General features: G+C 46.1%; 2 protein-coding genes across 2 annotated transcripts in view; one reads left to right on the forward strand and one right to left on the reverse strand.

Annotated features, from left to right (window-relative positions):
* LOC309535288 (protein zyg-11 homolog B) overlaps window positions 1-24,501 on the reverse strand; it is a 58,770-nt gene that overhangs the window by 14,394 nt on the left and 19,875 nt on the right. Inside the window, exons 3-7 of the mRNA XM_082228194.1 lie at window positions 22,378-22,429; window positions 11,701-11,866; window positions 10,226-10,980; window positions 7,912-8,052; window positions 6,772-6,948 (exon numbers count right to left, since the gene is read on the reverse strand). Of these exons, the coding sequence (XP_082084320.1) occupies window positions 6,772-6,948; window positions 7,912-8,052; window positions 10,226-10,980; window positions 11,701-11,713 (1,086 nt within the window). The 5' untranslated portion in view covers window positions 11,714-11,866; window positions 22,378-22,429. The remainder of the gene's footprint in view (window positions 1-6,771; window positions 6,949-7,911; window positions 8,053-10,225; window positions 10,981-11,700; window positions 11,867-22,377; window positions 22,430-24,501) is intronic.
* On the forward strand, window positions 20,567-23,782 carry COA7 (cytochrome c oxidase assembly factor 7). The gene is made up of 3 exons (XM_082228198.1): window positions 20,567-20,815; window positions 22,407-22,547; window positions 22,834-23,782. Exons 1-3 carry the CDS (start codon window positions 20,575-20,577, stop codon window positions 23,283-23,285), a joined length of 834 nt encoding a protein of 277 aa, XP_082084324.1. The 5' UTR covers window positions 20,567-20,574; the 3' UTR covers window positions 23,286-23,782.

The following is a 24,501-nucleotide window of genomic DNA, read 5'->3' on the forward strand; positions in this document are numbered from 1 at the left end:
GACGCAGAGAAGGGTGGAAACAGAGAGCGAGGGGGAGGAAGCCGAAGGGAGAATGAGTGATGATGACGACCCGAGATCTCCAAGCCTAAGCAGTGAGTCAGAGGACTCCCAAAAGGGAGCCCCAGTGAGCAGAGCAAGGGGGGGATCCGGGGGGACACCCCAGGAGGAAGGGAACAGAGGAGATTCAGAGAGCAGCAGCTGGAAGTCGGGACCCACGCTCAAGACTGAGAGCAGCAGGGAGGAAGGCAGCCAGGCATCGGGTTCCGGAGGCCGTCAGCAGGAGGGAGGGCACGAGTCAGGGGTGGTCACGCCCTCCTCAGAGAGCGAGGCAACGGTCAAGAGGAAAGTAGAGAGTTGGGCGCGCGCGCCAAGTTCAAATGCAGCGGAAGCTGGAGCAGTAAGCAGCCCGGAGAGTGAGCCAGGTCCCAAAGCCCGCCGAAAGGAAGCGGAAGGATCAGGGGGGTCAGCGTCAGAGGAGAGTAGAAGGGAGGAGTCCCAGGGGGGCAGAAGGACCCAGAGACGTAGGGAGAGGCGAAGGAGGTGGAGCAAGGTTAGGGTATTAAGCTGGTGTGCAAGAGGCGGGGACTCAGATGGGTCTTCGCCGACCTAGGGCAGAAGGTGTAGAGCTGCACGCTGCAGTTCGGAAATGAAACCTGTAACTCAATAAAGACTCTTTTAAAGTGGACGCTGTGTGGCGTGGTCCTATGTGAGCTGGGACCTGGTAGCAGCTCTGACAGTAAGACCCATCTCTTCAAAGCTTCAGAAACCTGAAACCTCGCAGCGGGAGCAGAAGCCGCTAGGGGAGGAAGAGGGGTGTCTGTAAGCAAGCTCACAAAGGTTAGCAAGATGACGGAAGAACAGAGGATCTCCGCGCTGCAAGAGGCAGTGACCCAGTTGTCCTCAGAGGTATTGGCTTCCAAGAAACGGGAGGAGGAAACTACAGCCGCCTACAGAGACCTACACGCCAGGTTTGAAATGCTTGTTAAGCAAGGGCAACCGGGACCCAGACCGGAGGGCGTGGGATTGGCACGGAGAGCAGGAGGGCTTGTGGCTCACTTCGATGGGACTTTGCAACAGTACCCTAATTTTAGAGCAGACGTAATGTGCGCACTGCAACTGCTGGCAAAAGACTTTAGAGATGAGGAAGAGAAGGTGGGGTTCATATTGTCCCATTTGCATGGGGATGCCAAAGCCTGGCTGCGCAATTTGTGGAGGGATAAAGATCCGGCGCTTCAGAATGCAGACGCCTTTATCAAAGCGATGGATGCGTGTTTTTTGTCTACTATTGATGTGGATCTTGCCAGACGGGAGATTCATGGACTAAAACAAGGGAGGGCGAGCGTCCGGCAGTATCACGCCCGATTTTTTGCGCTGGTCAGTGCTTTAGAATGGGATCGGGATTCGCCCCCTGTCAGAGACCTCTTCTGGGAGGGTCTAAGTTCTGCGGTTAAGGATGAAATTGCAAGGGGGGAGAGGCCCCGAAGCACGCAGGAGGTGGTCCAAAGGGCGCTGACTGTGGGGGTGAGGCTGGAAGAACGTCCATGGTGCAGAGATGAAGGACGTGGAGGGCGCGAAGCAGCGAGAAGTTTCTCTTTCGTTCCGAGGGAAGCAGCGCGTGCGCAATCCACACCTCCGCCAGGAGGGGGAGGGGAACCGATGGAGGTTGGAGGTGCAAGGGCTCAGTCAGCAGCCAGAGCCCTAGCACCGGCAGCAGTGAAAGCGAAGCCTCCTAGAGGGAACAGGAAGTGTTACATCTGCGAGGATCCAGGCCATTTGGCGAAGGAGTGTCCCCGGAGGCTCCACAAGCACACTGCAGCCTCAGCAATGGTGACTGCAGCAACGCAGCAAGGAGAACCACAGCAGGGAAACGACGATGTCTGGCTGGAGACGGAGGCACTGGGGCCCAGCCAGACGCATCTGTGAAGCAGCCCCCAGCGATATTGCAACCCACGGATCCCCTCCCACCCAAACCAGTGGTGCAGCTCACAGCGTCTCTCCAGCTACCCAACGGCGTCACTATCGAAGTGCCGCTTTCTGTGGATTCTGGAAGCAACGCAGACTTTATAGCGCAGAGCTTTGTGGAGCAGCACGCTATACAGCTATTGCCTGCCACTCTGCCCCTGCAAGTCGTCACAGTGGATGGCAGAGAGTTGCTAGGGGGGCAGGTGGTGAAGCAGACGCCACCAATGGTGATGCGCCTTGGCAACCACAGGGAAGTCATCAGTTTTAATGTCACCCAACTGTCGGACACGCCCATTGTGTTGGGCATGAGTTGGCTGGACAGGCACAGTCCGACACTGGCTTGGTACCAGAGACAACTGATCTTCGGCTCCTCTTATTGCGCAGAACACTGCATCCTGCCCCGACGGGAGGGAGAGGAGGAGGAATCACAACTGCAGTTGGGAACGTTGCAAGCGGTCCCCCACAAATACGCGAACTTTTTGGAGGTCTTCTGCGAGAAGGAGGCGGACAAGCTACCCCCTCACCGGCCATATGACTGCAAGATTGACCTCCTACCGGGGGCGACGCTGCCGAAGGGGCGGCTATACTCCATGTCTGAAGATGAAATGCAGGAACTCAAACAGTTCATCAAGCATAACCTGGAGCGTGGCTTCATCAGAGAGTCCAAGGCAGTGGGGGGCAGTCCCGTTTTCTTCGTGAAAAAGAAAGACACGCCCCAAAAAAGACTCGTTGTGGACTACCGCCTTTTGAACCAGATGACCAAACCGTCTGATTACCCCATGCCCAGGATTGACGACCTCCTCGCGACGGTGCGCAAGGGACGCGTGTTCACCAAGTTGGACCTACGAGGGGCGTACAATCTCATCCGCATGCGGGAGGGCGATGAGTGGAAGACGGCCATGTTCACACCGCTGGGCACCTACGAGTACAGGGTTATGCCCTTTGGATTACAAAATGGCTCTCACTGTTTTCAAGCTTTTATGCATCACGTGTTGGAGGGACTCCTCTACAAGACATGCGTCTGCTTCCTGGATGACATCCTGATTTTCTCGGACTCGCAGCAAGCTCACGACCGAGACGTGCGGGAGGTGCTCAGCAGGTTGCAACAACATAGACTGTACGCCAAGCTGGAGAAGTGCCAGTTCGACACGAAGGAGGTGGATTTCCTGGGATACAAGTTGTCGGACAAGGGGATAGCCATGGACAGCACCAAGGTTCGTGCGGTATTGGATTGGAAGAGCCCGCGCAACCGGAAGGAGGTCCAGCGGTTTGTCGGCTTCGCCAACTTCTATCGCAAGTTTATCAAGGGGTTCGCGATGCAGACGGCAGCAATTACGGACACGCTCAGCTCCAAAAAAAAGAAATTCATCTGGACGGAGCAGGCGGAGCAGTCCTTTCAAGCGCTCAAGCGTCTCTTCGCATCGGAGAAGCAACTGCTGCATATCGACCCCAGTAAACCGTTGAGGGTAGAGACAGACGCGTCAGACAGAGCCGTGGGAGCTGTTCTGCTGCAGCGAGACCCGCAGGGGGTGTGGCGGCCGGGAGCGTTCTACTCCAGAAAGCTCAGCAAGTCGGAGCAGAACTACACCATCTGGGACAGGGAGTTGCTAGCCATTCATGCAGCTTTCAAGGCGTGGAGGCACTTCCTAATCGGCGCCAAGCACACGGTGCAGGTCTGCACGGACCACAAGAATCTGGAGCACTGGCGCACGGCTCAGTTCCTGAACCAGAGGCAGATACGTTGGGCGGAGTTCTTTGCTGACTTCAATTTCCGAATAGAGTACGTCCCAGGCGACACCAACATCATGGCGGATGCACTGTCCCGAAAACCGCAATACCTAGAAGAGGTGACGCCAGCGGCGGCCATGCACATCTTCGCACCGACGGCGTGGGCGTGTGCCTCAGCTACAGTAGACCTGGATGCGGTGCGACGTGCATTGCGGGACGACTCATTCGCACAAGACAAGATGGCGGAACTGCTCAGAGGCACGGCTACCACGGACGAGTTCCAGGTGCGGGACGGCTTGCTCCTACGCAAAGGGGCTGTCTATGTACCAGGAGACGACCTTCGCGCCAAGGTACTGCAACAGTTGCACGACGCACCCACGGCCGGTCACTTTGGCACAGAGAAAACGATGGAATTAGTCGCGAGAGACTTCTGGTGGCCCAGGCTGAGAGGGGAGGTCGCGGACTACGTCGCGAGGTGCGACACCTGCCAGAGGGCCAAGCCGGTACACAGACCACCGGCGGGACTGTTAGAACCGCTGCAAACGCCGTTTGAACCGTGGGAGAGGGTGGCCCTGGACTTTGTGACGGATTTACCCAGCTCGAGAGGCAAGACAGCTGTGCTAGTGGTGGTGGACTTGTTCACCAAGATGGCACATTTCATTCCGTGTGCGAAGGTGGCCACGGCGGAACAAACCGCCAAACTGTTCATAGATCACGTGTTCAAAGTGCATGGCCTGCCACGGTCTATCCTGTCCGACCGCGGACGCCAGTTCATCTCGTCTTTCTGGCAGAAGCTGATGGGTTTTCTAAATGTCAAGGTCAATCTGGCATCAGCAAGACACCCGCAGACCAACGGGCAAGCAGAGAGGGTCAATGCCATCATGCAGCAGTACCTGAGATGCTATGCCAATCAACAGCCTGCGACGTGGGTGGATTACCTGCCGCTAGCCGAGTTCGCTTACAACAACACGAAGCACGTGTCCACAGGAGTGACGCCGTTCTTTGCCAACAATGGGAGGCATCCCAGAACCTTCCCGGGACTGGAGAGAGTGGGGGAAGGAGAACCACAGACGGCGGACGCGTTCGCGTCAGAGCTGCAGGCGGTCCACGATCAACTCAGACGGCAGCTGGAGCTAGCTAAGCACGCCTACAAGGTGCAAGCTGACAAGCACAGGCGGGTTGGCGAAGTGATCCAAGTGGGAGACTGGGTCTGGTTGGCAGCCCACGCAGTGCCGACCAGGTCACTTGCCAAGAAGAAGTTGGGGCACAAGCAGATCGGTCCGTACCAAGTCGAAGCGCAGATCAACCCGGTAGCCTTCCGACTGGCGCTGCCGGAGGGTTCCAGAATGCATCCGGTGTTCCACAGGTCGGTGCTCACTCCCTACAAGGCACCTCACAGGTTCCAGGAGCCAGGGACGGCGCCAAGTCCGCTCCGGGAACGGACGGAGACGCGGGGGGTGAAGCACCAGGACCACATCAACGAGGTCACGGAGATTTTGGACTCCAGATGGGGGGAGGAGGGAGTCGAATACCTCTTAGCCAGAGAGGGCACCCGGGCCAGCGCCAATAGCTGGGTACCAGACTACGCTTTGGAGGAACCCCTGCTCAAGGACGAGTTTCATGCCCTCTTCCCACACAAACCCATGCCAGCGAGCTTCTTCGACGACTGGTTGTTCACACCCACACTTTCTTCCAGCACGTTCCATGGATTCGACTCAGAAGGGGAACCCGCACGGAGCACCCGTTCCCCAGAAGGTTCACCGGCAGGTTCGGCATCAGGCAACTCGTATTGGTGGGACGATCGACCAGAGGAGCAATGGCGCAGGAAGTGGCTGGAGATGCCAGGTCGAGCGACCGACGCAGAGACTGACATGGACGTGTTCGGGGAGGACCTCGGGTTCGAGCACGGCGGTACAGAGATGGAAGAGCAACAAGTCAACGTCGACGACCGCGAGGGGGAAGACTCGGAGGTTTTCAGTTGGCGGCCACCCACGGGGAGCGACCTGTATCCAGCATTCCCTCCCATGATGATGGAGCACCCAGCACCCACACCTGACAGCGGGGAGGGGGGAAGGGGGGGCTTCGAGGGGGGGATGGATGTCAGGGGTTCAGAAGCAGAGACGCAGAGAAGGGTGGAAACAGAGAGCGAGGGGGAGGAAGCCGAAGGGAGAATGAGTGATGATGACGACCCGAGATCTCCAAGCCTAAGCAGTGAGTCAGAGGACTCCCAAAAGGGAGCCCCAGTGAGCAGAGCAAGGGGGGGATCCGGGGGGACACCCCAGGAGGAAGGGAACAGAGGAGATTCAGAGAGCAGCAGCTGGAAGTCGGGACCCACGCTCAAGACTGAGAGCAGCAGGGAGGAAGGCAGCCAGGCATCGGGTTCCGGAGGCCGTCAGCAGGAGGGAGGGCACGAGTCAGGGGTGGTCACGCCCTCCTCAGAGAGCGAGGCAACGGTCAAGAGGAAAGTAGAGAGTTGGGCGCGCGCGCCAAGTTCAAATGCAGCGGAAGCTGGAGCAGTAAGCAGCCCGGAGAGTGAGCCAGGTCCCAAAGCCCGCCGAAAGGAAGCGGAAGGATCAGGGGGGTCAGCGTCAGAGGAGAGTAGAAGGGAGGAGTCCCAGGGGGGCAGAAGGACCCAGAGACGTAGGGAGAGGCGAAGGAGGTGGAGCAAGGTTAGGGTATTAAGCTGGTGTGCAAGAGGCGGGGACTCAGATGGGTCTTCGCCGACCTAGGGCAGAAGGTGTAGAGCTGCACGCTGCAGTTCGGAAATGAAACCTGTAACTCAATAAAGACTCTTTTAAAGTGGACGCTGTGTGGCGTGGTCCTATGTGAGCTGGGACCTGGTAGCAGCTCTGACACTTACGGTTTCGAAAAGCTGAAACCATTTGGCCTGAAGACATTTCCAACTAGACATCATTCACTTCTGTTCTTTGCAGTCAGTTTTAATATAAGTTTCTTCATCTCATTAATTTCATCTTGTCTAAGAAGTTTGAACTCAAATACTTTTTTAAAAAAAAATAAATGTTCAGCATTCAGAAATATAATATTCAAGCACCTTATCTTGAAAGGGAAAAGGAGGCTTACCTGTTGGTGATTGGGAAAGTGTTCCATGGCCTTAAGGAGCAAGTGAGTGACATCTGCCAGGACCCTAACCGGCATGCCTGCAGCTAAATCTTGTTTTGTCAAGTTAAACACACAGGCACTCGCTGCTAATTGCACTGGCAAGTTCAGAGGGTGATTCCTCATCCCAATAACTACAAGCTGAAAGAATCAATCAAAACAGGTCAAATTAGAATTTCCTAATACACACAGTCACATGCACAGAATCAGCCACCAATATCCTAAGCAAAGTAAGCTTAACTCGTCCTGAGGCCTTTTAAACAAGCCATTTCTACAGATCTACACATCGCCACCCAAAACCTGTTGCAGTACCATTCAAACTTCCAAAGCAAAGAGGAACAGAGCAACCATTTCATTCCCTGAATGGAGACTACATCAGTCAGATGGCCTTCCCTCTCCTTTCCCTTTTTATTTGCCAGGAGTGACTCAATTCAGCATTATGAGGAAACTGTTATGGTAGTGGGAGAGAAATTCTGTCTGAAGAACGTTTGAGAAGGAAAACCCAGAGTACTCACCTGCAGGTATATTGTGTTCCTTGCATATATTTTCTGATCATATACATTAGATTACATCCAGGCATTCTTCCCCACCTCCCAGCCATGCTAAACCACTAAGACAGAGGGGAGGGGAGGATTCAGCAATCTCTACTTTTGGTCACAGCTGTTTGGCGGGGACCCACATTCAAAGACAGAACTAAATGGAGTTGGCTACCATTTCATCACAAAAATGTAACAGCAGCCCTGCCAGATGCGACCTAAGGCACATCTAGCACCACTTCCTGTTCTCACAGTGGCCAACCTGATGCCAATGGCAATCTTATTAATTCTCTTCTCTCTCTCTCTCTCTCTCTCTCTCTCTGCACAACACATCCCTCATGCCCCTCAAGTAAGTATAACCCATGTAAATAGTATATCCATTTTTATCTGAACTTCTGACTATTTGCCTTTATTGTATCCTCTTTTCTCTCCCCACCCCTGCAAATTTACCAGTGTGCGCGCACATTTTGTTGGATTTTATCTGCAGTTTAGTGAAGACAGCCCAAGGTTACCTTTACAAAGTGATGCCTGCAAAGGGTGATTTCTTATCAGTCTCAAATAGTTTTACCTTTAGAATTTCTGGTTTGGTTTTTTCTATAATATGCGTAAGGTTGAAGAGATGAAAGAGTGCCTCCCTCACAAAGAACGCTCGCTCACTGTAACGCTTCAGAGCTTCGGAAATCTGAGTTTCATTGGCTTCTCCAGACACCTTGAACAGAAGAACAAATACTAGAGAACATACTGGAGTTTGCAGTAGTTTTTAAAAATATATATATATATTTTATTGATTTTACAAAATAAATTTCACATTTACCACATTTAAATTTTAAAATCAAATAAGATTCTTCCAAATCTTAGGACTTCCCTCCTCCCCTCCATGGGTCCTTTACATATCTAAATCAACTGCATATTCTAGTTCTTCCACATTATGGTCCTCCAAAATATCCCAAGTCTTTGTAATGTTGCAAGAGTTACTAAAAGCCTGTCAAAGAACTCAAGTGATTACAGTGTTCTTTTAAGTACAGTCTATATTTGTCCCATTCCCTATCGAAGTTTTGAACCTCCTGAGTTCTGATTCCCCCTGTCAATCTTGCCATCTCTGCATACTCTAATAATTTCATCTGCCAGTCCACTTTTGTCAGCATTTTCTCCTCTTTCCATCGCTGAGTTTGCAGTAGTGGCAAAAGAAAGTTGAAGTAATTAAATAATATAAATGTTTCAAGGTTTACTTGTTGTTGTTGTATGACAATTTCTGCTGAACTGAGGTTTCCACTCAGTTTTACAGGACAATCAAGCATAAGTAAAACAGTCTTTGCTCTTCATGCAATCTACAGTGCCATTTATATATTGTATGCACGGCTAACAAATTGCTACCAATCATGTCTTTACAGACCTAACTGAGCAGTACAGTTCTATAAATGTAGATGCAGTATTTCAAGAATTATCAACTAGGCAGAGAGGTAACGTTGATCATGGGCTGCAAAAGACAACATATTAACAGGTACAGAATGACCATTTCACCATTTCCTTTGCTGCTGGGCAAGGAATTATTCTCCATTTCTTCAAGGAGAGTAGCACAGCACCAGGCACTTCTCCCTGCTGTGCGCCTTGGCAGGAGGTGGTGGGTGGTGGGAACAGCTGAGCAATAGTCCTCTCCCAGCCAATAAAAGCAGCTGAACTTATGGTCATTGCTATGGTGCTGGGGCTTTTAAGAACAGGTTAACTAATTTTATACGCCATAGGGAAAGGAAAGTGACAAATGAGGCTGCAGAAGAAGAGGTAAGCACTCTTGGGGGACTAGCCTCTCTCATGCTGTGATCTGCAGGGGCAAAGACAGCACACCATCTATGAGCACTTGCATTTCTCTTAAACTTTTACTCTTAAAAACGGCATCTCAGAGAAACTGCAAAACAATCAGATAATGCCCCTCAAAACCAAACACCGCAGTTTTTCCTCAAGAACTGTTAAGGAGCAGAAAAAGAAAAAGAAAATAATATACATGCACACGTGCCATTTCCCCTCTAAACAAGCCTCTATTTCCTACGCAGAAAGGGCCGTTTGAGAGGTTTTTTGTAGCAATACCTTTGAGTGGAAGGTTCTCGGGAAAATGGGGTGGCATGCCTGCTGCTTTGATTCATGTTCTACATGCGCATAATTTTACTATGCATTTATGAAATTTATACCCTGTCATATGTCCCCACTGAGACCTCTGAGGAACTTACAAAGAAAAAACTACAACAGTAACCCAATCTTACAGGCAATGAGTGATGTTTATACAAGGAAGAAGCAGTGCCCAGAGCCTTAGCATAGCTGTCAACTTTTCCCTTTTCTTGCGAGGAATCCTATTCGGAATAAGGGAATTTCCCCTTAAAAAAGGGAAACATTGACAGCTATGAGCCTTAGCGAACCAACCAACTGAATCCTAGAGTAAAGAGGGCAGTGGAACAAGCAGAATACAGTAAATTTAAGGAATTGCTGCTGAGAGACAGAGACACAGGGATGGCAGTGGCTTGATTTGCCATCAATACATTTTGGAAATGAGGAAAGCCTGCTGGGCCTCCACCTCAGATTTGGTGGGAGGGGGGCAGATTTAGTTCTTCTCATGCTGCAAAATGTGAATGATGGCACTGTCAAGAGTGGTAGACCTTTTGCCCGTCTAGGAGCTGTGGTTTAGCAGCACTCTGAAGCCAATGATATCTCTATCTCTCTCTCTCTCTCTCTCTCTCTCTCTCTCTCTCTCACACACACACACACACACACACACACACAATGCCATTAGAACTGACCCATTAATCACCAGGATTTGAAGCTTTGAGCCCCACCCCCAGCAAGTCAAACTTAGTTCACAACTATTTAAAATTGTGTAACAAACAAATACCAACCTTTAAGTTTCCTTCGCCAGAGAGAAATAATGAGTAGCCAGCATCCGTAGCCAGCAGGCCCACAAATTGCATTGAGGGTCGCTGTTTAACAAATGCTTCTACAGCTTCATCAGTAACATGCTTCCTTCCCGAAATGTCCAAAGATGTAAGGTTGGGCAATATGTCTTTCTGTTCTAACAAACGAAGTGCAATATCAGATGTGAACTGTTTATCGTCCGAAATGTCAAGGTGATTCAGGAATTTTAACTCTCTGATGACATCCAGAATCTGAGTGGTTGTCATTTTCAAGCATTTCAGGTGGTGCATGGTGAGAGACTTGAGGCGATCCTTGCAGGCGAGCAGTGCAGTTATGTCGGTGACTGAGGTGTTGGATATATCCAAGCTTTCTAATCTGGGAAGCGAAGCCACGTCCGCTAGGTCTTCATTGTAAAAGAGAACATTGGTAATGCTCAAAGCACGGAGACCCATCAGCTGACTGAAGCACCTTTCGTAGGGGTCTTCCAAGGAAAGAGTTAATGAGTTCAGCACAAGGCATTGAAGGTTTTGCTGGATCCATTTATTGCTGCCAAGTCCACTGATGATGTCTGTGATCGTAATGTCTGCATTCACTTTAGTGGCATCGAGCTCCACCAGCTTATGGTGGCAAAACGCTTTCCGAAAAGCCACTGCAGAGATCTTTGCTTTCCGGATACAAGCTCGTTTCAAGCGCATCTGATTCCCTCGAAAAATGCCCACTGTCGCTTCATTCAGCAGTCCTGGGGTGGGGGGGGGGGAGAACAGTAAACAAACAAACTTATCACAGATTTTGTTTTTAAACTGGAAAAAAGAGACTGGGCCTAGAACAGAAGGACAGGCTTGCCAGAGAAGAGGAGAGAGTTTTATGCACTCCTGATTCTGATAACCTCCCTTTTCCCCCTCAAGAGTGGTTTCAACAGGCATGTGGTACTGGAGAAACATCATCAACATAATCCTACCATTTGCCATGCTGAAGCTTGGTACCCACAATGTATGCCACGTTTCAGCATAGAAAAGATAAGATTGACATACAGGATCCACCTCGCAGTGCCCATACAACTCCCACTGAATCAACGTGCAGTCTCAACTGTACAATGCAAGGGCTTTTTTCCAGCAGAGAAAGATGTAAGGAAAGAGGGAACATGATAGGGAAAGATACTGAAGTTAACTGAGCCCTAAAAATTATGTAATGAGTGCAACTCTGCATCCAGAATTTCCAACAGCACAAATGAATTTTCAATAATTAAGTGTAGCAGAGTCTTGTGACTCTGCCTTACTTGCCTAACCCAGAGGCCCCAATTAGATCTAATGGCACAAATCTGACTTGTGCCACAGCTGTTGAAGCAGCGCCAAAGAACGATGTCATGTGTCCTAACATGCAGGTAAATCAAATCACTGTTTCCTAACATTCCATTTTATCAGAACCGCCATAATTGCTAGACCCAGATGAATTCGTTTACCGTGAAATGCCATCGTTCGCAGCAATCGGTCAGCCACTTCTTGTGGAAATATTCCAGGCTCTTGCAAACATAGTGAACCATCATGCCTTTCTGTACAAAACTTCTCTAGGTCGGAAGTTAGGTAATTTAAGCAGATGTCAAGCAGAGAATATGGTGAAGCCTCTTCCTGTTACAAAGAAAGAAAATGCCAGATATTTTATTGTTTTTTAGGGAAAGCAACAGTCCATCACAAAAGTAACTCCCCACAAAACATTTGCAGTGGGGGGCAAGCTCCCATCACTGTCAGAAGGATCTGGGTGAGGGGAGAACAATTCCAGCCACCACTAAAAGGATCCTTTGGGAGGCAGAAATTGGACTCGGAGGGTGTTTTATGTGACAATGACAGGAATGGTCTTTTACACATGCATGTAAAAAGTTGAGACAATACAAATTGGCTGAAATGAAGTAATTGCAAGTTAAGGCCCTAAGAATCATTTACTGTCAGAGTGGAAATAAATTAAGACAAAGTCATGGAGGATATAAAGTTAGCAAAGGCTACCAGGCACAATGGCTATGCCCTACCTCTAGTACTCTGCCTCTGAATACCAGTTGCTGGGACTCACAAGTGGAGAGGACGATGTTGCACTTACTTCCTGCCTGCGGGTTTCACAGAGGTAGTTGTCTCATCCCTTATATACCTGACTAATCGCTGCATTTTGCAGAAGGGGGCACCTTGAGGAGACCATTTTACAAAGAGGTTCATTGCGCATGATGTCAAAATTGAGTCTTTAGCATGGCAACACCTGCCATTTGGTACTTCTCCTACATATTAGACAGGCACCATCTCTTGTCCTCAGGCTACATGTTAAAGACCTTCCTCTTCGAACAAGACTTCTAAGTGGAATTTTTATCCTTGTCAGCATCTGTATTGGATTTTACATAGTTGTTTTGCATATTTTTATTGTAATTTGAAATAACTTTGAGGTGCTTCATAGGAAGCAATTTATAAATGAGATAAGTAATGATAAGCACTTATCATAATTATTAGTTGCAGTAATAGCAAAAAGAGAGAGAAATCTGGCTGGCCACTATGAGAACAGGACAGGATGCTGAACTAGACAGGCCTTTGGTTCAGATTCAATAGGGCTCTTCTGTAGCACTGGGGCTAGGAGGGATGAGAAGACAAGGTATCTTTACCCTGTCCTTCCCCAATTATTGCAGAAAAATATAGAGGGGTCAGAAGTGACAGGGGCCAAGAATTATGCATGCATAATGCTCTCATGCAAGTGGCAACGATATTCCCTGGCACCATAAGAGCCAGGAAATTCTGAAGAATAATGCATACAATTGTATTTAAGTGCAAAATTAGTAGTAGTAGTAGTAGTAGTAGTAGTAGTAGTAGTATATTATCAGTATTATCATTCATGTCTCATTGCTATACGACTATATTTCTAAGAAAACATCTCAAAGCAGTTTACAACCTACACTAAAACTTCACATAAAACAATCTATAATAAAATATTACACAAGAAAGTCAAATATAAAGTACACATTCAAAGCAACATAATTAAACAGGAAACTAAAACGTTATCTTAAAGATTTCAAAATAAAACATCACAAAGGAGGTCAACTACAGAATGCACATTTAACTAAGAGCCTGTCACGATGGTCTCTGGCCTCTTCAGCAGCTTCAGCTTTTGTAGCTGGAGTCAGTCAAGGTCCTGCCCTCCTCCCAGGCCAGGTGGGAAAAGGCAGGGAGCAGGTCTTCCAGGACTCACAGTCAATATTTAAACGCTACAATTTTCTGCTGGAAGTACAATCCTGATTTGATGACTAGGAGTACAGTAATATGTTCAACTAAACTGGCTCAAGCAGTTTAGAGCATTACAACACTTTTTTTATTCCATGGATTATGGCGTTTAAGATAGGATTCAGTTGCTCAAGCTCACCTTTCTCTTCCTATACCCTAAGGCTAATAAATCAGGGAAAGTATCAGCATAGCAAATAAAAAAGGCAAGAGAAATCCTATATAAAATTAATATAGGAGGTAGAGTTGTGGAAAATCCTAAAGACATAAGAGATCAATTTGTGAGGTTTATACAGAATTATAACAAGCAAAACAGGGCAATTTAGATGAAATACAAAAAATATCGAGGACAGTGGAATACCTAAAATACCAATTGATAAAATGACAATTTTGAATGCACCGGTGACAATCATGGAATTACAGTAAGTTGTAAACAGATAAGGGTTTTTGTAATAGCCTACAATTTTATAAGAGTATATATTTAAAGTAGATGAATAAATGAGTAAATTAAGTTAATTTGGATATGCAGAAAATATTAAAAATAAAGTTAGGGAACCTCAGAAAGAGGGGAAATGAAGTAGAGTTTAAAAATGTTAAAATTATTGTAAAATTATTTAAATGTATAAAACTGAAAACCATAAACAAACTATGCCCTAATACGTTTTTCATATCAAACCGTCAAATGTTAGTGCTTAAACCAGATCTTCAAATCTTTTAACAAAGTTGCTGAAGTAAGATGTCAGAAAACACATGGAAGACACAGGACTCAGCTATACAGCTGCAAATAAAATGTTTTAAGTGTGTTTTAAGTGCAATATACAACGTGACACTAGATGGTGGTGATGAGCCTTAAGGAAAATTCAATGTCTTTTTCAAAATGCTTTAAAGCAAGCATTTTCAGAATGGTTTTTAAATGTGTGTAGATTCCGCCACAGAACACAGGAAAGTTATTCAGCTTCCCTTTTGAAATATAGCTGCAATGATTCTTTGGCTTTGTTTCTTTTCCCATTTCCATGGTCTAATGATGCATGTATCATATTAAATTAAGCCAAGATAGTCAAGGACTATAACATCAGGCCGCCTTCTTAATACAAAGAATTGCCCAGGTTATTTACTATTTCACCTACATATCTCCTATATGTAAGCCTGCAATGTTCAGTACTTTAGCTTTCGCTAAAGCTTTAAGGGAATAATACAAACACTGTGAATCACCTTCACCACAGGCTCAGTGGGCTGGCACATACTCCCCCAGCCAATTTTAAAAATAGTAGTGCTAATTTCTTCCCAATGCACCAACTTGGCTTAACAGCACTTCCCTTTTATTTCAGCTTAATATCTTCTGTTATTTTGTTTCATCTGCCTCACATAAGTGTCTTGATAAACTCAAACCAGCAGTTAAACAAAATACATTCAGTCCTTATAAAGGCACAGCATATGCAGTTCCCTTTCGTTTGAAAATGAGATCTCTCTTAGCTACATGTGCAAGGGAATTTAAATTTCAACCACACACATCTCCTGCAGAGTTTTACCATTCCTCCAGAAAACAACAACACTGCTGAATCTTGGTTTTTGAACATGTATTACAATTGTGCAACATAAAAAAATATCTTATTGCTAGAAGAGGAAAAAGCAATAAGAACTTACTTTCAGTTATCAGCATTGTGGCTGTGATAATTGAGCAACCAACGAACTGCACAAAAACAGACTGTGGTCTGAAGATTGCACCCATAGGTCACAGAGCAATAACATTTCGGGGGGGGGGTAGGCTAACACTGCTAGGAATTTCTCCCCCCACTGATTAAATAAGCTACAGTGAGTCAGCAAGGTGGGTCAAAGATTAGAAGCTAAATGGATCAAGAGAAAAAGTTCCACCTACTGATAGCAAGTGTGTTTTGCTCATGAAAATAACCAGCACTAATCAGTGCTCTGGTCCACGGGGTCACAAGGAGTCGGACACGACTAAACGACAAAACAACAACAAATCACACATTGCTGCTTGAAAAATCTAATGAGATCAGTAATGATTGTCTGGCTAAAATGATATTCTCAGTCAGTGATAACCTGAAAGTAGGCAGCGAATATCCATTTGGTGAAAAACACGTGTTTTGTGATTCTGATGAACATTAATGTTTTCAAAACTTTAAATAATTATAAAGTAATAGTCTCAGAAGCTTCAAACTTATAGCAGTCAGTATATTCTTCTTGTGGGAATATGTAGCTAATAAAAATAATCAGACCAGAGTTCTTAATAGCAGCAGTCGAACTATCCACAAGCTATTTTTGTATATAAATCACAATTTCATTCTACAAAACCTTCCAGCACAAAGAAACATACCAGCAGCACAGACATATTTTGGCTTGTGAAGGAATGTGAAGTTTTAATGCAAAATTATTTTCACCTTGATTTTTAGATTTGGCATTCTCTGCCAGCAGCTGTAGTAGGACAACAAAAGAACAATAATAATGATGATGATGAGAAGGAATAGTTGGCAGAGGAAGTAGAATTAATGGCCCCTATGGAATGTGTTTTCTTACATGGAATAACAAAAGTCAAGGGTCTATTAGCATTAGGATATTCTCAGCACAGGCCCTGTATTTGGTCTGCACGCTAAGCAAAACATTGAGCAAGGGAGACTGGTGCAACTGTCAACTATGAAAGAAGTATGTGTTTATAACTGTCAATATCGTAACAAACATATTGATGGCAATGATGATGGTATAAAAGTTTAAAAGGTTTAGAAGAAGACAGGCATCCATTAAGATTGCACTGCTGCAGGATCAGCAGCCCTTGATAACAATCTGGTTCATGGGGATTGGGTTAACAGAATACATGGATCAGGTGTTAATTCCCTGAAGCACAACCAATTGAACTTGCCCTCCTTGATCAGGCTGTTCTAAGATTTGAGAATGTTATTCAACTTCATTTTCTCAGAACAGTTCCAGGCACTCATCTTAATAAAGTATTCTATTTAAATAATATATCCCAAGTAAATGTATGTGTTTTGACAAAACGCTTTCTAGATTATTTATTAAATATAGATCATTACTTTCTTATGTTATGCCAAGGACCACAACTCTGATTAATTACGCAATGGTGGCGGGGACCTCAGCAGCCAGCCACTATTTTTAGTAGCTGAACTATAAATTGATCTATGGCCACCAACACAGCATTCCCAAATTCATCAGAATTATTTAAAGCCTTTTTGAAAAGCAATAATCCTAGCTGTGATAAAGCTTTTTAATGTTTCTCCTTCATTCTAAACCAGGGAGTGAGTGGAGAGGGGGCAGACAAGAGAACTTAAAATGCAGTTCCATTCTGCCACTTAATATATATTCATTTAAAATCAATTTGCTTCAGAATCTTATTATTTAAAAGAAAATAAGGCAAACTACTGTGTTTTCAGAAATGCACTGCTAGTCTAACTGGAATTGCATTCTTTATGTAGCAATTTCTCTATGGAGAGCAAATGGAAAGCTTCAGACTCATATGACTGTCCACATCCCAACACTGTGTTGCGTCTTACACTCAAAAGTATTTTAAAAGCGTAACCATTCAGTTTAAAAACAACAAAATGGTAGGTTATATTTTCTAGCATAGTTGTCACACAGATAAGGACCATTATTGTTCATCCTAAAGTGCTGAACTCTAGGGGCAATAAGCATGTTCAGCAAAATTGTATGACAGAGTTCTACAATATTAAACTGCAAATTGGGGTGGGGGGTTAGCAAGGATTTGAGGAAAGAGGGGGGAACAAGATGCCATGCAGGCTGATGGTTAGACCAGCTGTGTGGAGGAGACAGAGAGATGGTGTTTTGGCTACCTTTGAATCCAATGCTATGCTGCTGTGGGGAGCAAGCCCCTCTTGAGATGTGATGCCTGGAACCCTCTTTCCAGATGGACTCAGATGTAAATTTGTGTAAATAAACCATATTTCATAAAGACACTACAGTCTCTGCTGTGCCGAGACTCCTGGAATCTCACGCTGCTCTGCAGAGATCGGGGCGGTCTGAAACATTCCAATAGACTGCAATGACCACTTCACATGCACTCGAAAAATCTGCTATTTTTACGACCATTTTTATATAGCTATGTGATGAAAATGTGACATGAAAATAACTGATATATTTTAAACATTCCCATAAACCTTGTTTTCCAATATAAAAATTATGGTTTAACTACTATCGTTAATTGTTCTCACAAAGCAGTAGCATCAGATACCGTGCCAAAGCTGACCATACAGTCAAAGATTCCCTCTTCTGCAAAACTATTCAGCATATAGGGACCCTGTCTTCCTAGGCATCTAGCAACCCAGTTAACACAGTAGAGTCCACAGGATTCCTCCCCTTCAGTGGCATGAAGTTACAACATGTAAGCACATGGAGGCTGCAGTGTGAAAAGTGGTGTGACATTACTAGAAGCTGATAAGAGCTTGTTAAATCAGCCAGTCCTAGTACTCCAATACATCCTCCGTTCAACAGGGTTATCCTGTGTGGTGAGCAGTTTTCCAAACTGATTTTTTCTTTGCAGCAAGTCTGTCATTCTGCAGCAGTATCCCACAGGATTCTCCATGTGGCTACTGTAATAATACATGAAGCAGCCCAGTCAGTCTTTGCCCGCCCCATCTCCGTTTCTAGGAAGGCTGGCAATTATTTTCTCACCACACAGGGATGCCTGGCAACAAAACAGCACTACAATAGCTACAAAAACCAACCAGGCCACTAGGCCAAGATCACTTGGCTATCTGTTCCATTGCTTCCAGTAGCCTGTCAGACTCTCCATCAAGGTGACTTAAGAGCGGGTCTTCCCAGCCTCAACTTTCAATGTTACGTTTACAGCAGGAATAGTGTTTCTAAATTCGCAGCAGCAAATGGTGCATAGGAATGGGGGGCAGGTATCTGCTGCTGGCCGAGATGCACAGCCTTCTCTTGAGCATGCCATATTCCCAAGCCCATCCCTCGGGGAATTCTCCCGTTCCAATCGCCTGATCCTAGCGCTACCCTCCAGTTCCCACCAGCTTTATTCGCATCCCGCCTCCGCCCCACGCTCTCCTTATGCAGGTGGGCTGGCAGGGATGAACCACCCCGCTAACACCCATTAAGCACCTCGGGGTTGACCAAATTGGGCAGGCTTCAACGCGCGCAACCCCCCCCCCCCCGTTCTGGGTAGATGGAGGCTGGCGGGTAAGCCATTCCTGCCTTTGCCAAAGCAAGGTCCGCATTTGTGGCGGCTCAGATAGGTATACCGGTGTAGGGGGAGGGAAGAGTATTCCGGATTTTTCCATCAGTCTAAAATCCAAGCGGCTGCTTCTCCCACCCCCTCGCCCCTCTCCGTATATACTCGGCGCTGTCCGCTTCCCACCCCCGAGCCACGCTCTCCCGGCCCCCTCACCATTTCTGCGCCGGGGACCCTCCGTCCTCAGTCTCTTGCTGCTGTTGCTGTTGCTGCTCTTCAGGGGCGGGCCCCGACCAGCGACAGGAGCGAGCCGGGGCCCCCCAGCCCAGCTGCCACCCTCGACCTGGAAGTGAATTTGCCTCGGCGGAGCCGGCGGAAAAAAACGAAAGAAGAAACACCAGCAAACACCCTCACAGCTCCCGCCTCCTTTAAAGGAGACGCGCCCCGGCACCCGGGAAGCCTTCCAACATGCCCGAGCAAAGATGGCATTGGTCGTGCAACGCTGTCAGACAGGAGTTCCCATTTAATTCGGTGCCCCTTGCTCTTCCCGATAAGTGGGTATAAGCTGGCAGCCCGCCTGAGTGATGGACAGTCGCCCCTGGGTTTCCGGGGCCAGAACAGATAACTGATAAAAGTGATGTCATTCAGTCAAATCATTCAAAATAAAGAAAAGAGAGCCCCTAGGCCTGCACAGAGTAGTTTCCCTTACTACAGAGTAACCGCGAGACACGGATCCTGACTTAGATAGTGAAGCTTCGAGGCAGATATAATCTCTGACACATTAAATATATATGTTGTAAAATTTCTAGGCCCCTTTGGAAAAGGCTTACACGGAGAGTTTAAAACACCACACGCAACAAAACAGTAAGTATAAAACCAAAGTTTAGATGCAATCGCTGTTAGTAAAGAATTTAAAGAAAATCAATAGCAGGAATGAAAATAAAACCATAAAAAACCTATTCTTTACCACTGAAGTACAGTAAAACAACCTCCAGGCAATAAATGCACTAGATTGGAGAAAAACCAGCTCCCTCTTCTACTCACATATTTTGAGATTCGTCATTCATACAAGGTGTTGGTGGGAATTCAAAAGCCGTATTATCATAATTATTTCAATTAACCAAAATGTCACAAATTTGTGAGCAAGCTTCTGAGTTCTCCAGCCATGTGAGAAACTGCCTCTGTTATAGTCCTAAAAGCAGCTGCTATCAAAATTAGCATTCAATCTGAATTTCCTTATATATCTGCATGAGCATATTCAAGGTCCCCCGCTCTGCCAATCTAAATATGCAAGAAGTTTTGCACATCTTTGGTTTCCTTTTTGGGAGCCTTACAGCAAGTTTGATGTATTCATCACGACATTAAGGGCTCAATCAAAACCAGGGATTTCTTTTCCAACGCATATTTTAAAGCACCATACCAAAGGTGGGGTATTTTGTTATACTGTACTAGCAACCGCTGTTTTGAATTGTCACTGTGTTCATCTTGATTTGAGCCTTGCACACAAAAATTAGAGACTCTTGCTATTCTACTCGTGCTTTTCAGGTAGGCTTGGGGTCCGTGAAAACAACCCATCTTGCTACAAGCTGGGGTTTTTTTGGGGGGGGGCGGGATTTCTGTTTTACAGCGCGATCCTATACATGTTTACATGTTTCAGTGGAGCTTACACTAATATGTAAACATGCATGTGGCATTACTTTCCTGGGAGTAAGCGAGCAGAGCAGTATGAAATTTAATCCCCGGTAAATATGTGTAAGATTGCACTCTAACACAGCTGCTGTCCTCTACAACTTGTCACTGGGACGAGCAGTTTCAGCTATTTCCGTGTGAATGCCTATGTTTATTTCTGCGCTGCGATTCCCACCCACCTCTGCAACCCCTTCGCTTCCTCCATAGGGCAGAGCGGAAGTTGCCTATGCCGTGTACGACGCTGATTTTCTTCCGCCTGGTGCAGGAGGGCAAGATTTCCTGGGACGCTTTCACCTTGCAGGGAGAAGCGCAAGTATATGCTGTGCGTTTTCCTTCCTCCCCTTCCCTTCTTTGCAGGGAAATGGCTGGGCTGATCAACTTCGAGGATGAAGAGGAGGTGAAGGAGTACTTAGACAATCTGGGTGTGGAGTTCAGCTTCCAGTGCTATAAGGAGAAAGATCCTGACGGTAAGGTAGCTGCGTGGCCAACATTGTTTGGTCTACGACGTTTTCCCCAGCGCTACAAATGCAGGCTGCAGTCCTCTCTGTCCAGTTACCTGGGAGTAAGCCCCATGGAACTCGGCGGGATTTATTTCTGAGTAGATGTGCGTAGCTCTGCACAATTACTTCAGGGTATTTACTTTTGAATAAATGTGTTTGTTTTCTTGGGTGTGTCACATAAGCATAGGTTACATAAAGATAATGAAAGCAGGTCCCACATTTATTCTGCCACCTTGATTTATTTGTAACCTTGCAGCAGACTAACAAAAAAAAAATGGGTATTTCATCCTTGGGTTTTTGAGTGGAAGCTTTACCGTAGTATCTGCAGGACTGAAATTATGAGTAGCTTTCAAAACAAACAGCGGCTGCAAATTTAAGAAGCCTTAATCTGAAGCAGTGGTGAGAAAACCATTACCCTCTAGATGACTACAATGCCCATCTGTTCCAGCCATCAACATCTGGTTCCCCATCTTTGCTCTAAAAGAAGTTGAGCAGAGATCAACAGGCCTTTCAGATAGATTTAGGTAAAAGTTCTCTGGAGCTTATAAAACAAAGGAAAGGACTACGGGGCAAATCAGTACTGTATTCTAATTTTGTTACCTGTGCACGCAGCCTGTTTGCTCCTCCCTTTGCTGAGCAAGCCGTCAAACTTCTCATAGTTGCCTGTTTCCACCAAACCAGGAAATTATGGTTACCAGCATTGGAACAAGCAAGGAACTTAAGCTAACTTTGAAGCATGGTTAACTCTCCCCATATTTTATGAAGCTAGTAACCCATGGGACGCGGGTGGCGCTGTGGGCTAAAGCCTCAACGCCTAGGGCTTGCCGATCGAAAGGTCGGCGGTTCGAATCCCCGCGGCGGGGTGCGCTCCCGCTGTTCGGTCCCAGCGCCTGCCCACCTAGCAGTTCGAAAGCACCTCCGGGTGCAAGTAGATAAATAGGTACCGCTTACCAGCGGGAAGGTAAACGGCGTTCCGTGTGCGGCTCTGGCTCGCCAGAGCAGCGATGTCACGCTGGCCACGTGACCCGGAAGTGTCCCCGGACAGCGCTGGCCCCCGGCCAATAAATGTGAGATGGGCGCACAAACCCCACAGTCTGTCAAGACTGGCCCGTTCGGGCAGGGGTACCTTTACCTTTACCTTAACCCATGATTCCAGAATTCAGAAGAGACAGGAAACATGGCTAATTAGAGACTTCCTGGTTTGATTTTTTTGCACCTCAAAGTGATGGTGTATGTGTGAATAAAGTTTTCATTCACATTTTGGCTTTAAGATTAGATCATCCAAACTGAGTCAGTAGGGATCAGTCCCTTTTTACTTTTTATTTTATATGGAAATACAGCATTAGGACCTATTGGTCAATCCCATTTCAGACTCGGAAGTCAGCCCATTTTATACCTTTCACTACATTACCAGGTAGCAGATGTTGGAGGCAATCAACACCCTGCCCTCACAGATAAAAACCAAATCAAACAGGGAAGAAACCAAAGATTGCAAGTGAAGCACAAAAATGGGGATAGCATGATCATACCTTAAGTTTCCTTCGTTGTGAAACCACAGGTTGTCACCGTCTTGCTGAGTACCTCGAGGGAGTAAAGAAAAACTTTGAGGGAGCTGCTAAAGTACTAAAGGAGAATTGTGAAAAAAACCTGCACAGTGAGAGCTGCTACAAACTTGGAGCCTACTATGTTACTGGGAAAGGTAAGAAAGAACATCCGCCTCTACAACCCATTGTATCTCTATGTAAAAGGAAAAGCAATCCAAGTAAGGTTATTCAAAGCTTATGTAGTGCAGTGTAGTGGATGGTTTTTTTGCCTCAGTTCTCTTAGCTGCAGTATGGGAGTAGCACTGGACTTACTTTCAGGGATGTTGTAAAGGACTCCTACATTGTAGGGGGTTGGACTACTACATGATCCTTGTGGTCCCTTTCAATTCTATAATTCTGTGAAAAGAACAATGCATAGAACAAATCATTTTCTCCCTGCAGGTGGGCTCCCTGCAGATTTGAAAGCTGCCTACAACTGTTTTTTGAAGTCTTGTGAGAAAGGTGGGAAGAAATCCATAGATGCTTGTCACAATACTGGACTGCTGGCACATGATGGACGTGGCAATGATGATGAGAAGCCCAACACACTCTTAGCCAGGGATTATTACAGTAAAGCTTGTGATGGCGGTTTTGCTCCCAGCTGTTTCAATCTTAGTGCAATATATCTCCAAGGAGCCCCTGGGATACCAAAGGATATGAACCAGGCTTTGGAATACTCTCTGAAAGCGTGCGACTTGGGACACATATGGGCATGTGCCAACGCTAGCCGAATGTACAAGCTGGGGGACGGAGTTGAGAAGGATGATGCCAAGGCAGAAACCCTAAAGAATAGAGCAAAAGACCTGCACAAAGAACAGCAGGCAGCTACAAGATCCTTAACATTTGGAGAGTAAGCCCAGTCAAGTGAATTATAGTTTTCTCAAGAAACATACTTTGTACAATAGTGCACAGACATTGGGTGGAATTCAGCATGGCAGTATTGCAACATTGCTGCTTGCCAGACAGAATGATTCCCCCTCTCCTCCCCCTGCCTGCTGTTCTGGGGGTTCTCCAAACACCTGCCGTCAGCCAATTTCGGGAGGCACCAAGCGGGAGGAGATGGGGGGGGAAAGGTGTAGAGTTTGATTCAAAAAACTTATTTGTGTGAATGGGTGTCTCTTTTTGCCTGTACAAATTATTGTTTTGTAAACACAATAAAAACCAATATTTTTAGGGCTTGGGTGATTTTTTTGGGTAGCTCAATGTTGTATTTAAAACTACAACGTGAAAACTGCTGTAAACTAAACCATTGTTTCTAGAATGTAATTCTCAAATACATCAGGATTACATACACTGAGTTAACAGTCCAGTGGGGATCTGTTGTTTCTAAATAAACTCTTTTCTGCAGCAAGCCCCTTTATTCATTTTCAGAAAGCAGAAATTGTATCTTCAGAAAAAGAAGCAACTGGCCAACTCCATTCATGTAATACCTTGCAGATGGGTAAAGGGATGTGCTAATATGCTATTAAAGCCATCAATACCAAATGCATTAATTAGAAGCACATTCCATTAATTTCAGCGGCACAAGCTTTGAGGGAAATATGGTTTGAATAACTGTATTGAGTGATAATATAATTGAATATCCTAATTCTTGCTTACATGGGGATAAGTATGTGAAACTTTACTTTTTTAACCATGCTGTTTCTAGGCAACTCCTATACTTACCATGCAGTAATCTTTATTTTGTGATCTAAGTGTAGCAGATTAAACTATATTCAGCTGGGTTTGTGTTTTTTTGCAAGTTAATTTATATAAGCAGTCTCCTATTTACTATTGCAAGTGGGTGACTACTTATATAAATTATCGGGGGGGGGGGATTTATAGAAGTCACCAAAAGAAGGGACACTTATGATCATGATTCATTTTAAATTCAGGCCCAGTTCACATAATATTGAGCAACACACAAGCATGCAGTTCCAGGAATAAGCTTGCGATTTGTGTGCTCACAAATGCATCTGCCACCTTGCCTACATGAGGTCATGAGAATTACTACCAGCCCTAACGGTGATGGCGTGAGGTAGGGCTATATGTTTCACAACACAGTTATTTTTCCCTGTGGGCAATTAGGAA

The sequence above is a fragment of the Podarcis vaucheri genome, assembly GCF_965113315.1.
Source record: "Podarcis vaucheri genome assembly, chromosome: 6".
NCBI lineage: Eukaryota > Metazoa > Chordata > Lepidosauria > Squamata > Lacertidae > Podarcis > Podarcis vaucheri.

Excerpts from the sequence above, each read along its gene's own strand:
- COA7 (XM_082228198.1), top strand. The coding sequence starts at position 20,575 with ATGCCGTGTACGACGCTGATTTTCTTCCGCCTGGTGCAGGAGGGCAAG. Across the intron at positions 20,816-22,406 it reads TAAGGAGAAAGATCCTGACG|GTTGTCACCGTCTTGCTGAG; the intron begins GTAAGGTAGCTG and ends GTGAAACCACAG. Across the intron at positions 22,548-22,833 it reads CTACTATGTTACTGGGAAAG|GTGGGCTCCCTGCAGATTTG; the intron begins GTAAGAAAGAAC and ends TTCTCCCTGCAG.